The sequence below is a fragment of the Takifugu flavidus genome, chromosome 20 (assembly GCF_003711565.1).
Source record: "Takifugu flavidus isolate HTHZ2018 chromosome 20, ASM371156v2, whole genome shotgun sequence".
In the NCBI taxonomy this organism is placed as follows: Eukaryota; Metazoa; Chordata; class Actinopteri; order Tetraodontiformes; family Tetraodontidae; genus Takifugu; species Takifugu flavidus.
In genome coordinates this window covers 9802086-9817473 of record NC_079539.1, presented here as the reverse complement: position 1 = coordinate 9817473, position 15388 = coordinate 9802086, and the positions used below count along the sequence as shown (strand labels likewise).

The 15388-nt window shown below is 38.8% G+C and overlaps 1 protein-coding gene across 7 annotated transcripts in view; it reads left to right on the top strand.

Annotated features, from left to right (window-relative positions):
* The window catches only part of whrna (whirlin a), an 80009-nt gene that overhangs the window by 47360 nt on the left and 17261 nt on the right, over positions 1 to 15388 (top strand). For all 7 annotated transcript variants that reach the window (XM_057018905.1, XM_057018903.1, XM_057018909.1 and 4 more), the window contains exons 5-6: positions 5447 to 5655; positions 8146 to 8182. In XM_057018905.1, the coding sequence (XP_056874885.1) occupies positions 5447 to 5655; positions 8146 to 8182 (246 nt within the window). The remainder of the gene's footprint in view (positions 1 to 5446; positions 5656 to 8145; positions 8183 to 15388) is intronic.

Sequence of the window (15388 nt, the reverse complement as noted above, 5' to 3'; positions counted from 1 at the left end):
GGTCAATTTATTCAGTGTTAATATTATTTATTTGCCCAGATTATATAAAGACAGAAAACAAATAAAAAATGACAAAATATTTGAGCAATAAAAGTAAGAAACTGGTTTATTTGAAATCTTTTGATTAATTAATTAATTAATTAGACAACAACACTAAAAGGTTCAAAACGATACAAAAAAATAATTTCAGATTCAAATGTTTATGCCACGTATAGATACAGATAAGTGTACAGATATATTAAAAAAGAACACTTAAACATTTGTACTACAATCTAACTGACAGAAGATCATTTTGTTTAAATTGTCTCCTAAAAATAAGGAGAGGAAATGATGACGTTACTGTTGGATCTAAAGGGTTCTATATCATTCTGGATTTTCCTTTTTAACTTGTGACGGTTCTTCAACTATTTTTTCTATTCATTAATCAGTCCAGTTCCTTTGGCGTCCAGTGGCAGCGTCTCCTCACCTGCAGAGGGCCACCTCACAGCTGCAGGTGTGCTTCCCCCTGCCAGATACATCCATGAATCCAGAAAACTCCGATCCACCTTTGAATAGACATGCCCGGCCTGTAAATTCCATGAATTGTAAAGTACTCACTGGATCGTCTTCTGGTGGCTCCAAAAGCACAACGGTGTCCCCAGATACTGCAAGAAAGTTCAGTCAGACAGAATAATCTTGTGTAATGCGTTTAACCTGCATGGGAACCGCAATTTGAGCCTTGTAAGAAGCAGCAACTTTCACTTTTATGGACTGAGCGAATCGCAGTCCCTCCCTAGATCCCCCCATCACTGCCCCTGCTGGGGCCACGTTCTGGGCCATCGTTACATCCATTCTGTGATCAGTCTTGTGGTCTTCTTAAGAATCCCGTGACCACTCACTTAGCTCAACCATCCACGCCTGGCTTGACTAACCCAAGTCTGTTCATCCTCACTTGGCAAACACGCAACCAATTAATCCAAGAAAGCACCAACGAGATTAGTTCAAGACGAGCTTACTCTTTTATCCTGGTTCAGTTTATCCCACCTCTGTCAAACGACCCTCAAGTCAGCATAACATTAGCAAAATGTTGCGCACGCGCAGATTATACAGGCCAGCCCGCCGTCCACATGGTCACAAGTCGAATCACAACCCAGCTATCTGGGGTGCAAACATTCAGACTTCTCTGGGCTCATTTTTAGTCACGTTAATGCATCTGCCTATGTTTTATGTAATTGAACACAAGAATTTGGTTTCCTTGCGTGCATGTAAACGCACTTACAGTTAAAAAATACTTAAAGATAAAGTAGTATTTGTAGTGGCAGCTGCTCCAGGAGATCAGAATAAATAGCCTCACTGTGACTCAGGTTACCTTGCAGGACCCTAGAATTGCCCCATTTATCTTGTTATCTCCCTGAAGTGCTGATGCTGTCAGAGGAATCGATGGCGATTGTCCCAATCCAGTGACTCAAGCTGTACATTTGACTGTAATTCAGTGTAATTTATCCCATCACCTCTTCACCTGTCTTCTGTCACAGTTCAGCGCCAATTTTCTAAAGATTCACTGATCCTCTGTATACATCAGAAAAGCAATGTAAATACTAAAAATGGACAGTTTATGTGATATGATTCTGCAAAAATAAGAACATAGGTGCTAACATTTAGTGCAGTAACAATAAATGTGTAATAAAAGAGGAATGACTATTATCCCTGTCTTGAGCCCCCATTACTATAAAAACGTAATAATAACAAATAGTAATCCCTCATTTTGAATGTTGAAAGGTACCATTTCTGTGCTGATATCTCAGCTCACATGCTTCCTCCTTCTTAACACCAGTGCATGAGAGGTTTCATTGCAAAAGTTCTGCTGACGCTGCTCACTGATAACCACGTCTAAGATGGAATCAAACCGCACCCTTCATGCTGATCATAAAGTAGCCATCTGGATCCAAAAAAGGTCTTCCTGAAAATATTAGTGAGATAAATAACTACAAACGGACCACCTGGAAGTGATAAATAGGTGACATTTTTGTATAGCTTTAGTGCAGCTTTGAGCTAGTAATAATAATTAAGTAAGATAAAGACATTTTATCATCCATTTTGTGTGATTTTCTGTGGTTGACTAACATCAATGATAATGAAGAGTCTGTTACAAGCTTTTAAATTGAATTAAAGTATCGAGCACATTGAATACATATGTATGTGTGTGTGTGTGTGTGTGTGTGTGTGTATGTATGTATGTATTTATGTATGTATGTATGTATGTACAATGTGAAAGTAAAGTCATTCTACCCTACTAATGGTTTGTAAAACCACTGAGAAATCTTTAAGATATAGACTTTTGGCATTCTGTCTTCAAAAGGATTTGGAAAATTGATGCATTTCCACAATCTCTTGGAATCATTTGACCCCTTTTTTTTAAAAAGAAAAAAAAAAGTGAACCAGGTTTTATTGTGGTTCCAATTCTACAGAGAGGCTTAGATCAAACCTACTGTATCAAACATGCAGGGGGCTCATTTTAAACACGCAGAGTGTGTAATTAGAAGTTTCATTTCCAATTACGCACCCTGCGTATTTAAAATGAGCCTGGAGCTGTGAGCAGACACCTGCCTGGGACTGAGGATTCAGCAGGACCAGGCAGGTGCATATTTACAACAGCGTGAGTAATTAAAAATAACACTGCACATTTGTTCTTCATCACCTGAGTTATTCTTTGCCTGTCTGGTGTCTGACTTTCCCCCCATTACGCTTCATCGGTATTAATCTGATTTTTTTGTCACAAGCAGTTTCTCAGTGCAGCACTGGGGTAAGAACGGTGCAAAAAGGATATAGATTGGTGCTTGTAGCTTAAAATGGACCTCATCAAATAGTGCCGGTAAAGGAAGTGTATAAATTCTGCAGATTTAGAGGTTAAACAATGGGTTTAAATCTATTGAAATTCTTATTCTTATGAATCAATCCAGAATCATTAGCAGGGTTCTTATCAACAGGAGTCATAAAACAATATTCAGCATGTAATTAAAGACCAGTTTAGTGAGGCTTGTGAACATGGATATTTATGGATGGACTGAAGGAAGAGCCATATATGGGTGTGCATATCTCCATCCTTATTATTATTTTTATTTGAAAATTTGATAAAGAGGAAAATGCACAACACAAAACACAAAAGAGGAATACAGGACTTGTCAACACTCAAGAGTGGGCTAACAAATGAAGACACAGGGAACACGTCTGGCCACTTACAGTTAATAATAGATCTTCTCAGAGCATGCATTTAGACTTGTCAAATTATGCGAAATATGACTGTAATTTAGAATGTGAGTGGGTCTTTTCTTTTGACTGAGTCCATTATTGTGTATAGCAGCATGAGCAGCAGCACTAATGCATTAGCATCATTTGAAGCCAGGCCTCTTGCAACGTGACGTGTCATCCTGTCACCTTATGTGGGGAAAAGAAATAATCTAAAAATCTGAAATAATGAGAACAATAAATTAGTATTTCACTTTGAAATGCCCCGAGGCCAACATTTATTCCAGGCTCACACGATGTCATCCACGGTATTCCCCGTGCTGTGTCATTGACTGGATGATTGTCATCACCAGCGTGGGGCTTTTACTGGTTTGAGCTTTTACATTTGCAGTTGCTTGTTTTTAAACATTGATTAATACAATTTATGAAGTGACGGGAGGCGGGGTCACGGCAATCATGGTATGTGTGTACTGCAGATACAGCACATCCGCCTGGAGCCGTAAAGGCTGCTTCAAAGGTCAAACCAGCCCAACTCAAGGTTCAGTAGTGTGCCTTAAACCCATATCACAGGAACCAATTAAGCATATGAGGTTGCCAGTTTCAATGAAATGCAACCAATCAAATCAAATCAAATCAAATCAATCTTTATTTATATGGCGTCTTTTACAATCAGAATTGTTTCAAGGCGCTTTCCAGAATCCCAGGGCCTGACCCCCAACAAGCAACAGTGGCAAGGAAAAACTCCCCTTTAACAGGAAGAAACCTTGAGCAGGACCAGGCTCATGTAGGGGGACCCTCCTGTTGATGGGGGGGGGGGGGGGGGGGGGGGGTAGAGAGAGAGGAGAAGGGGGGGGGACAGGTAGAGGAGAGGAGAGGAGAGGAGAGGAGAGGAGAGGAGAGGAGAGAGAGGAGAGGAGAGGAGAGGAGAGGAGAGGAGAGGAGAGGAGAGGAGAGGAGAGGAGAAATGAAGAAATAGGAAACACAAATAGTCACAAAAGTTATTTTTTGAGATTTTGGAAAGCTTGATATAAACAGAGCCCCCAAGCTTGTTGTCTCTGGCTTGTGGATCGGTGTACCTTGGCCATTTGTAAGACTCTGACTATAAACTAGGATGTGGATTGATGGAACACTCAGGAGAATCTTTCCAAATTGGGCCTCACCTCTGCTGTTGACGGCTAAAGTTAGAGCTGAGCCCTCTTGATCGATAGTGTTTCTTGGTGAGTTTGCGGCAGTTTCAGTGTCAAAAATCCTTGTTCTTACTTTTTCAAAAGAACTTTTTTATATATTCATTTTGAAGTTACTGTCAGCTTTGCAACAGTTCGTTCCTCAGGCTCTGTGGTTGCTGTCAGACAGGCCTGAAAACCAAAGCTCTTTGGAGCAAATGTGATTTGCTGTGAATTTGATTGAATGTTCTCACCTCATGTGTTAAGTGCACTTTTATTGGACAATATTCTACGCTGTCCTGATGCAGGTGTTGCAGCACCATGTAAGGTATTGCATTGTGTCAGATTGTTGGAATCCACACGTCCGACTTGCTTCTTAACTGCAACTGCAAGTCCAAACCAACTTTGTTGGCCTAACGTGAGTAGGAGAGTCATTTAAAAAGGTGCACTTTCAACAGTGTGTCACCTCTGCTAGACCTTATTGTAAATAATATAAGTGCAGATACGTATCTTCAGTCTTCCTGACCTTGAGATAAAGAAGTTTAAGGATAAGTACAATTACATGCAGGATAGATGAGGGTGACTGACATTGCTCAGCGGACGGACCTCAAGGTTATAGCTCCTGTTCTGCTTCATTATACGCCGTAGCAGGTACGGTCAAAGGTAGTTCTCAGGATGGACATCATTATGTCCCCATCATTAGATGCCTCCAGGGCCAGGTCTTTGAATAAGTGTAAAATTACATTTGAAAGCCTTTTCAATTATATATTAAAAAGTCGTGGTCGCGAACCCGTCAGTGAGCACAGGATGCTTTATTCATTGTGTAATTACTTCTCTTTATTACCCAACCTAAAAGTCACATATTAAAAAAAAGCAAAAAAACAAACTCACAATTATTCTGTTCTGATCCATTTACTATTTTGTACACCTGTACCACTGTTATGTTACCTCTCTCTGACCTTTGACCTCTGAACCTGTGTGCGCAGCAGTCCGGCCTACCCTTGCCACCTTGCTCAGCCCCCCCCACCATGCCTCTGTGTGCCCTCCCTTCTCCACAGGTTGGGGACCAGATTCTGGAGGTCAATGGCCGCAGCTTCCTCAGCATCCCACACGATGAAGCTGTCAGAGTCCTGAAGTCGTCACGGCACCTGATGATGACGGTGAAAGACGTAGGCCGTCTGCCACATGCCAGGACAGTGGTAGGTGAAACCAAGTGGATCGCCAGCTCGCAGATTGCTGAGAGTTCTGCCAACAGCAGCGTGGGAGGGTGAGTGTTTTGTATACAGCATAGTATTTGCAATATTGGTAATACTGGTCCTCTGTTTAATACGACATCTAAGTTTATCAAGAAATGAATTATAGCGTGAGCAGAAATCATCAGGACCAAGATGAATATAGGAGAAACTGGTGAAAATAAAATAAAAAAATCAGGAAGACATTGAGACATCCTGGGTCATAGACATCCACACCTGAAGTCATCAAAAACTGTGATTAAGTGCATGTAAATGTGGGAAAAACTGTTTGTCTGATTTGTTTCAAGGCAGAGTGTGATTGAAATTTTGCTTCAAAGACTAGGGACCTTTGGTTATACTAATAAATATGAGTCAAATGTGAAGACCTGAAGCACTGAAGAACTATGCTATACTATACTATACTATACTATACTATACTATACTATACTATACTATAGCTATGCTATACTACATTATACTATACTATACTACATAGATACTATGCTATGCTATGCTATATTTCTGGTAGTTGAATCAGAATTACCATGACCTGGATGACTGAGAACCTTCACAGACAATCATATACTATACTATAATGTGTAGATTTCATGTTGACGACACATTTAGTTAGCAAAAAGGCTGATTTGATATTCACGGCCACTACATATATCACCTATTAGGCCTAAGGCCTAATGCAAAGCATACTATTTATGATGGGTTTTTTTTAATTTCTTCAAAATACAATGCAAGCAAGACAGCTGATTATGAAATGCCAGGGCTCCTTTTAAAATGCCACACCTGAGAAAGTTATGACCTGCTTTACGGATGATTTCCCTCAACAAAATTAAAGTCAGATGTGTAAATGTCATTTTCCTCAGAAAAGAGTCAGACATAAATGCCAAGCTCGTTTTCTCTTCAACACAAACCAGCAGAACCATCCTGCTGAATAATTAGACCTGTCACGATAAGAAAACATTGTTTCTTTCAATATTCTTCATTTTCTACTTTACTAAGTAGTCTACCTTTCTACTCTAGCTTTTGTTTGGTGATACTTTGTTCTTGAAATTGACTAGCTAAAAAACAATCATGTATTCTACTTTTGCCCCCCCCCCCAAAAAAAAATATTCACATGTTTGTGGGATAAACATTCCGCTCACTTTTAGGTTTGTATGAAATTTGATATTTATTTGCGACAAATGTTATTTCGTGATTGGATTAGACCCATACAGAATTCTATATTTACACATTTTGATTTGGTGTGATTATGGAACACCACCCAGTGTTTCATTTGATATCTGGAGATGATGCCAATTATATGCCAGCAAAATGAGAGCCAAACCTAATTGGATTTAAATCGTGATCTGAGCCAGATGTCTGGGCTGACCTGTCATCACAGGCAGAACTGCAGTCATGTGCCTACCTCCGCAATTGTTATACTAGAACATGCTGCCCAAATATAGGTGAGGAAACCTCTTACATAACATACTTGAGGAATTAAACACATGCACTTGACTTATTCCACCCAGGCAGGCATTTAGTGCTGACAAACTGAGACGCGCTTTCATGTTTGCTGCTTAGAGCGCAATGCCGTCTTCTTTAAACAACATGCAGGACGACTTACCTCTGCCATATTTGTGCCAGAGATCCCTGCAGAAGTCAGTGACACACTTTTTAATCACGTGAAAGCTGCGAGCATGATTTAGAAATCTGCTGCCGTGGTCACACATATCTAAGCCTGTGATGAATGTATTTAAAGAGATGAAACGCTGTCAGCCAAGATATGTCCAATCCTATTTGTGTGTGTGTGTGTGTGTGTGCGTGTGTGTGTGTGTGTGTGTGTGTGTGTGAATGCACACATGCACATTTTTCTCGCCCTCTTAGAAATGTTTTTTAATATATATATAATAAATAAATCAAAGTGAAAATAACAGCATTTTTAAACTGCTAAATACTGGAATGGGATTCAAATGTATGCAATCACTGCTCCATTTCCAAAAGCAATTAAAAAGGAAAAGAATCTGAGGGCAAATACTTTTACATTTTACATTCTTTTCCAGCCGCTTGTTATCAGTTTGTTAGTGAGGCACTGTTTGCAAAATATGCACTAATTTGGCTAAAATGACAAGCTAAAGTTTGAGGCTGAAATTTGGTAACTGTTTTATTGAAGGGGGTGTACCTGACAGCAGGTCACTGCAAACTGTGACACATTTGTAATATTAAAAAGAGCAACTATTTTTCTGTCAACTAGTTCAGATTGTAAGTACTTCAACACAGTACTCATAGGAATGCCAACAAATCAAACGTATTGTCTGTATGGAATACAGCAAACTAGTTCTCTGCTTGGCCCCAATATCGACAGCTGCACAAGCTCAGGAACAATTTGGATGCACCCCAACCACCCTCTAAGATAAAAGGCTAAAGATAATAAAGGTGGAAAAGAGAGGCAAAGTTTGTGGGTAAAAGAGACAAAGGGAGTGAGGAATCCCGGTGTGATTAATTTATTCTCCTCATCTGTTTCCCTGCAGCATCTCAATGGAAAAAGGAGCCTCTGCATCTGGAAAGGTGAGATGTGTAAACAGTGTTAGTGCGGAGTGACATTCTGACCCATTTTAAATGTGGAGCATCAGGCCTTGTCCACTTTCTCCCTGAAAACATGAATCCATCCTTAAAAATGAACTACAGAGCAAATAACAGCAGCCTTTATTTGTATTCTTTTATTTATCCTTTATTTTCACCCAAGAAAAGTTGATCAATGTTCAGAATATTGAGCGCATTAAAATTTGAGTATCATTCTTCAAGTGCTGTTGTTGTCTTGTGAATCTGACCTACAGAAATGTTGATGTCAGGCACTAAATTTGAGTATGTTACCAAACAATATCCAATTATGGACTCATTAACGATATGAATGAATGAACAGCCCAGTGATGCTGTAAGATCAGATGGTCAAGCCCATAATTTAGACAATTTAATTTATTTTTGCTTAATTTTCACTCTATGTTCTTTTAATGTTTTTCAAGCAAATCATTGCTTTAGACGGAAATTCTCCCTATATGGTCTATATCTAATGCTGGTTTTCTTATTTACTTATTTGTCACAACCAGTTAGGATGGATTTCAATGCAGAAAAACTTAATCTTGAAAGGTTTAACAGTTTATTTTAAATTCTTTCCAGCAGGCAGCAGAAAATTAAAGCAGTTTTTATATTAACAATAAATATACAGTAGTGATTACAGTACCATCATTCTACTGTAATTCATGATTATGTCAACGATATATTATGGGCACAATTTTAATTATTTAGATATTATTTCATTGCCGCACTGGCTATTGCTTCTTTTTCTGCTCTTGTATTCTTCCAGCCTGCACTACCTCCACCAGTCCTCCCCCGCCCCCCTTCCCACTCATTTTGTTCAATTCTCCTGAACGGGCTGTTGGACTCTGGTGGGGGAGAGTAAACGTTCTCTGTAGTGGATAAACCGCCACACAGCAAGGGAGGTGTGGAGAGGCTGTGGGAGAAAGGACGGGAGTATCTCACGGCAGATGCAGCCAAATGTGTAAACATATCTGACATGTTTGCTGCAAGCTCTAGTGAAGCAGGAAGGTCGCCCGACCCCACCGTCTCCACACCGAGCTCAGTCCATCCAGACTACGTAAACCTGGGGTGGAGATGACCCAGAGGAGGAGGGACAGAAAGATGCAGGCCCAGGGACAGATTGCAGGTCTGGTAATGAGTAGGCTAAGTTTAGCCCATTGAACGGGGGTCTATCATGCAGGGAGGGAGATTTTTTGTGTGCGTCCACGTATAAGGGTGTCCACCACCTGTCCTGCTTTCCACCATTGTCTCTATCAAAGCCTAATGCACCGCTTTCACACTGGCTTTTTAATTGCTTATTAACTGCTCAGATGTTAACACAAAAATGTGGTTATTCACCGAGATTCGGCCAACGAGCATGTCGGCTTTATGGAATACGCTGACTTTAATCCAATGGTTGACCAGAGAGGAACAAAGAGAGGTGTTATCGGGACTTTTAATAGCTGCAATGATTGTCAACCAAACCAAAGTGGTACAACAGTACTCAGCATATGTCAACAAACTATATTATTATTATGATGATGATGATGATGATGATTAGTAGTAGTAGTAGTAGTAGTAGTAGTAGTAGTAGTAGTATAATCCACCTTGTCATGAAAGTACTGGCTGTGTGTACTTCATGTCTCCTATCTACTGTGACACGTGTACTATATGAGTAAGAAAGGAGCACACTGATTTTCCTCTGTACTCTCTTCGAGGCTCGTACAGTACTACTGATTTATTATTTGACGTTTGATGACATTGTGAGTGCATATATGTCATTTCTAAAATCTTAGTGGGCCACCAGCGTTTTGTCCCAGTCCAGCCCTGCTTGTGTAGCTGATCACTCTTCTTCACTGGTCCAAGCACGCTGTGCTGAGGTGTTGTACTTAACCTAATAAGTAACACTTTGTCTTCACTCATTGAAAAGCCCAGTTTGTTTCTGAACAGTTGCTGTCTGGAATCCTTTTGCAGGGAAGCATTATGGAGTCATATTGGCAGTTCATGTGAATAAAGTGACATCACAGGTCCACTTTGTAGGAACATGTTAAAAAAGTTGATGCTAAATCATCTATAACTCGTTTTAGAGAGCCATGCTGTTCCCATTTGTGCAAATGTAAGAATAAAGCTGCCTGATTGATGAGTAATTCATCCAAAATTACACCGCAGGAATTCTGATTGGCGTTCGGTTCGAAAGAGAACGTTTCTGCAGAGCTGTGGCCTCAGCTGCACCCCTGACAGAAACGTCAACTTCAATCACTTGTCAGATGTACTGTAGAACTTAGATGCAGTTGCAGGAATTTTTGGAGACAGGGTGTATCAGGATTTTTCTGCTGTGGCTGACAGCAGGAAAGAAGCAGCGTGTGTGGAGAAATGGGTCAACCAGGGATCCATCTGGACTGAGATGATCATCTTCAACAACATGATCAGTTACTTTACATGAGATCGCGTTATGATTGAACTAGATTCACTGTTGTACTTTGTAATTGTAATATCGCATATAATTCATTCTCCTGCTGTCACTCTGATGACGTCTGAAAAATAGAATATGAATGAAGCGTTCAGTAGTTTTAGTGAATTCTTTGTGAGCACTGGATCTGCTCTGGCAGGGAAAAATCCCGATCAGGGAACTTCCAATCAGCAGAATGATTTGATAGAGAGATGTTGTAACTAACATTTAAATAATGATTAAGCCCAAAAGACCTCACCTATCTACTTCTGCAGATAATAGCAGTATTTTTCAGAGGATTCGTGGTCTTGACAGTTTAGATTTAGAGGATTTCGATACAAAGAACGCAGGACATGGAACGGGATATAGACCCTCACAATAACTTGTTCAACTCCATCAACAATAACTTCTGTTTTACACTGATGAAAAGTCTAACCAAGTCAATAAGGATGGCAAATGATCAACCATACACATTAACAGCAGGTCTGTATGCAAACTTTGCAAATATTAAGGATTACGTGGGCCAAATCACACAGTCATTCAATACCATGGCAATAGAAATGTGGATAAATGAGAAAGGAGTTGCAGACTTTGACTTGGATGAATGTGAGTTCATCCACTTGGATCGGCAGCACAAGGCTGGTGGAGGAGTGGCATTCTTTGGAAATCTACAATGGAAACAAATGAAACTATCAGTTTTATTTATTTAATTATCAGTTGTGTCTATAAAACACCAGGTTCTAATATTGAACTTGTGGTTTCCAAAATAATCTATGGGGACTTGAAAATACATACAATAGAATATACAGTATGAACTTGTACCCAAAAAGCCCCAGACAGAGCAGAATAACATCTAATTGCACCACTCTAATTGACAATATCTTCACAAATGACTTCTTCAACAAAACAATAAGGCTATTTATCAGTGCCCTTCAGCAGTTACTGCAGTTCAACAGGTTATAACAGACAACTGGTTATAAATCTAAACATCCTGCCAAAAAAGAACTGGATAAAAAAAGTGAGAAAAGAAGATTGAATAAATGCGTTTAAAAATGACCTAATGACACAAAGCAGGGATGTAGTATACATGATAAAACAAAGAAATGGTGTGTATTTGGTTTCATTTATTTATTTATTTTTCAAACATGTATAAAAAAAATTGCAGAACAACATTCATAAATAGAAAAAAAATTAACGTGTTATCCAATATTTTTTTTAAAATAGGACGAAGAAATGAACATATTTGATGAATTCATGAAAATATTGAAAACATTATATAAAAAAATTGTCCGATAAAATTGCTTCACGATAAACCAAAACAAGATCACCTTGAATCACAAAGGGCTTAAAACACATTTTGTAGAGTTTATAAAATAGATCCAAAGAGAAAATAAAGAAAGAAAGTCTAAAAACAAGCTAACAAGTACGCTGAGAACTTCAACTGATAATAAAAACAAGGTTAAATGTGGATCTCTCTAAAAGATGATTACAAAGATGATTCTAGACAGGAGGGTTACCTATGACTGTTTTTAGATTGTTTAACCAAATACTTTGGTCATGTTGGGCCTGACCTAGCTAAAAATATCCCTCATTCAGAGGTGACCACATAGAAAATAAATCTTAGCTCCATGTTCACCTCACAGAGAAACAGTTGAAACAGTCTTAAAATGTAAAAACAGAGTTATTTGAATAACTCAAAACAGTTTAATATGTTGATTATTGTTCAGCATGTGTGGACATTACTTGTGGTGTCCCTCAGGGGTTAGTGTTGGGTCCTAAATTGAAACAAATATCTTTGTCTCTGATACAGGAGACTAAAACAGGATCTAAAAAGCTAAAGGTTTGGTTTTATAGAAACAAATTTTTATTAAATCTGAAGAAACAAGATTTTTTTAAAAAGCTGCAGATCTAATGCATAAATACTGATACAGGAAGAGATTAATATATGAAAGGGTCAATGAAATTGTGGATCACAAAACACATTCTCTACTGTGCACTAGTGCTTCCATATCTAACTTATTAGGCAAAGTTTGGGAAAAATTAATTACAATAATTACTATAGTACAATACAACCATATTTAGAGATCACACAATCTATCCCAATCTATCAACTGGAAATATTTAAAAATTATTATGATATAATGAGAAAATTTGATTTGAAACTATGGAACAGTTTAAATGTAACGTTTAAGAAACATCCAAACGTAAACCACTGCTCATTAGACACAGAAAATAATGTGTTATTAATTCTATTCATAAGGAAACCAAAGAATTGTACATTATATCTAAATTGATAATGTATTAAACAAACACTCCTTCCCATTCCTTTGGATCATTTTTCATTTTCACACTTTCACACTAGTTTGTCCTCTGTTGTGTGATTATGTACTACTTTATTTCACATGTTTCAAAATAAACTAAACTCAAAAAGAAAAAACAAACTTTGACCAACTTTGCAAGCAAAAAAACAGTATAAGTGAAAGAAGGAAAACATCTAAAAAGACAGCATTTAACTACAGCTAGTAGCCTTCCTGTAGTCTCAATGTAGTCTCTTGTTCTGTGATAAATAAAGGATTTTGGCCATGAAATGCTATTATCCTCAAAATTTCAGCCACCAAAGAATTTTAAAATGTCTCCCAGAAATTCCAAAAAGGCTAAAGTGCCTTCAACAACTTAAAATCACAAAATCTTTTCCTACTTCCCACTAAACACGTTGCCTCCACAGTAGCACTGCACATCTTTAGCGAGCATCCCTGGTCATAGATGAGAGAGGAATTTATGTGTTTTTGTCCTTGTGCTCTTGCTTTACTTTCCCAAAGAAAAATTTGTCGGTGGGACCTACAGGACGCTCTTTTCCACTATAACGTTGGTAAATTGCTTCTTGTGTTTGCCAGAAAGTGAAAATTCTGTGGGTAACACTCCTCAAAATGCTTCCTGCTCTGCTTTGTAGTGTCCCTTCAGGTTGCCACTTTTCACAACAGCCACAGACTTGGAGGATAACAATGCCATCGTCGGTTTAAGCGTAAAAGTTGTGTTTAAGTGCAGCCCTCTGCATTACATAGCCAGCCTAGCGTAGCTCTTTACTTGACTGAGGGTGATGTAAAATCCTTCAAGACTCCAGCAGTACGGACACGGACCAGAGTCCTTCTCTTGAGAGGTCAGTTTTCCCGAAGGACACTTCAACGGGCAGCCCTCTCTTCACAGACATTGACATATAGTCGCATCACTTGGCGATAGAACAGTGACGTTAGGTATTTTGAGTGGAACACAAATTCTGACGTTTTCACGTCATGTGTTGACCTGTTGCCTTACAGAACTCCATCAGTCTTCACAGCACTGACTGAATGTGCCCTTTTCTAATTAAAATACAAAGATGGATGAGGTCACATTGACAGACCATAGTAGTTCTTCTTTATCAACGCCATAATCATTTAAAGCTACTGTTGTTTAAACTATGAACAAAAAGAAGCATATCATGACAAATATCTTTTTCTTCTTAGTCCTAATGTGCTGGTTTTGAGCGGCAATATTTGTGAGCAGCTTCAACATCAACAATATGTGTCGATGCCTCTCTTAAATGAGTAATTATGAGAGTCATTATTATCCCAATCCTAGAAATTGGCTATATTATTGTGTCTGTCTGGTTAAGTCAGTGAGATTTAAAGTCATAAATTGCTTATTCAGAAAGGACAACACAAACACAAAACTCAATTTATATTTCCACATTTATTTTTACACCGAGCCAGTCGGGATATAGAGTTGTGGAATAACGTTATTTATGGTTAACAATTCTGCATTCAACATTTGTACCAAATGAAGAAATAAATCACTTTTTTGCAAACTTGTAAAGCTATGATAATGACAAAATGCGATTCTATTTAAATTAGAACCCACCATTACTGAACTTACATTCGAAAAAAGAGCTTTACAAAACTTTTCCACCATGCTGTGTAACATCCCTCCACAAAAAATCACACACAGTCGGTGAAATTATGAGGTGCCCACACTATAATATTGCCGACCTTGTGTCCAGCTGTTTGGACTCAGCTGTGTAACCAATTCAACTTCCTGTCCTGTGGTCTGACCTTCATTGCTTACAGTACATGTTATTTAGTGGAGCTCTTCATCTCTCCATTCAGTGTGGTTGTGGCGCACTCTTTATCCATCCAGCATCTATTATCACATAATTCCCTCCTTAGATTGTGAATATATTGAAATAATGACCACACACATTGGAACAGGCCGTGGCTGTGAGATTATTGGACTGCATCTAGAGAAGGTCAAACTTTTAATAATACAACAGACATTATTGCATAATAGTGTACCAGGAAACGATCTGCATGATATAAATGTTGGCTGTTTGCACAAGGCTGATTAGAATCCCATTAAGCTCTTCCAAAACCTGTAAATAACCTGCAACCTCATGACCTACTGTTGACCTCAAATTTGGGTGGACTAACTTAAAAACTATTTTAATTTTTGTATATTTTTTTTTCAAGTTTGGGGACCCCAAAATAGACTGTTGCAAACCCAGAGAGGAGGAGAAGCGGCTGCCAGCCTGGTGCTTGAATCTATTTGTATGACTGCGAAGCACCCATAAAGGGACAGAGAGGACACTGAGATGGATAAAGCTAGGATTTACGGTTAGACTGCAGGAAATAATGTGATCATTCACAGCTCTGCTGCTCCTCCATATGAGCCAGAGGGCTCCTTTTAGGGTCATCTCCCGTTGCTAACCTCACACTGTG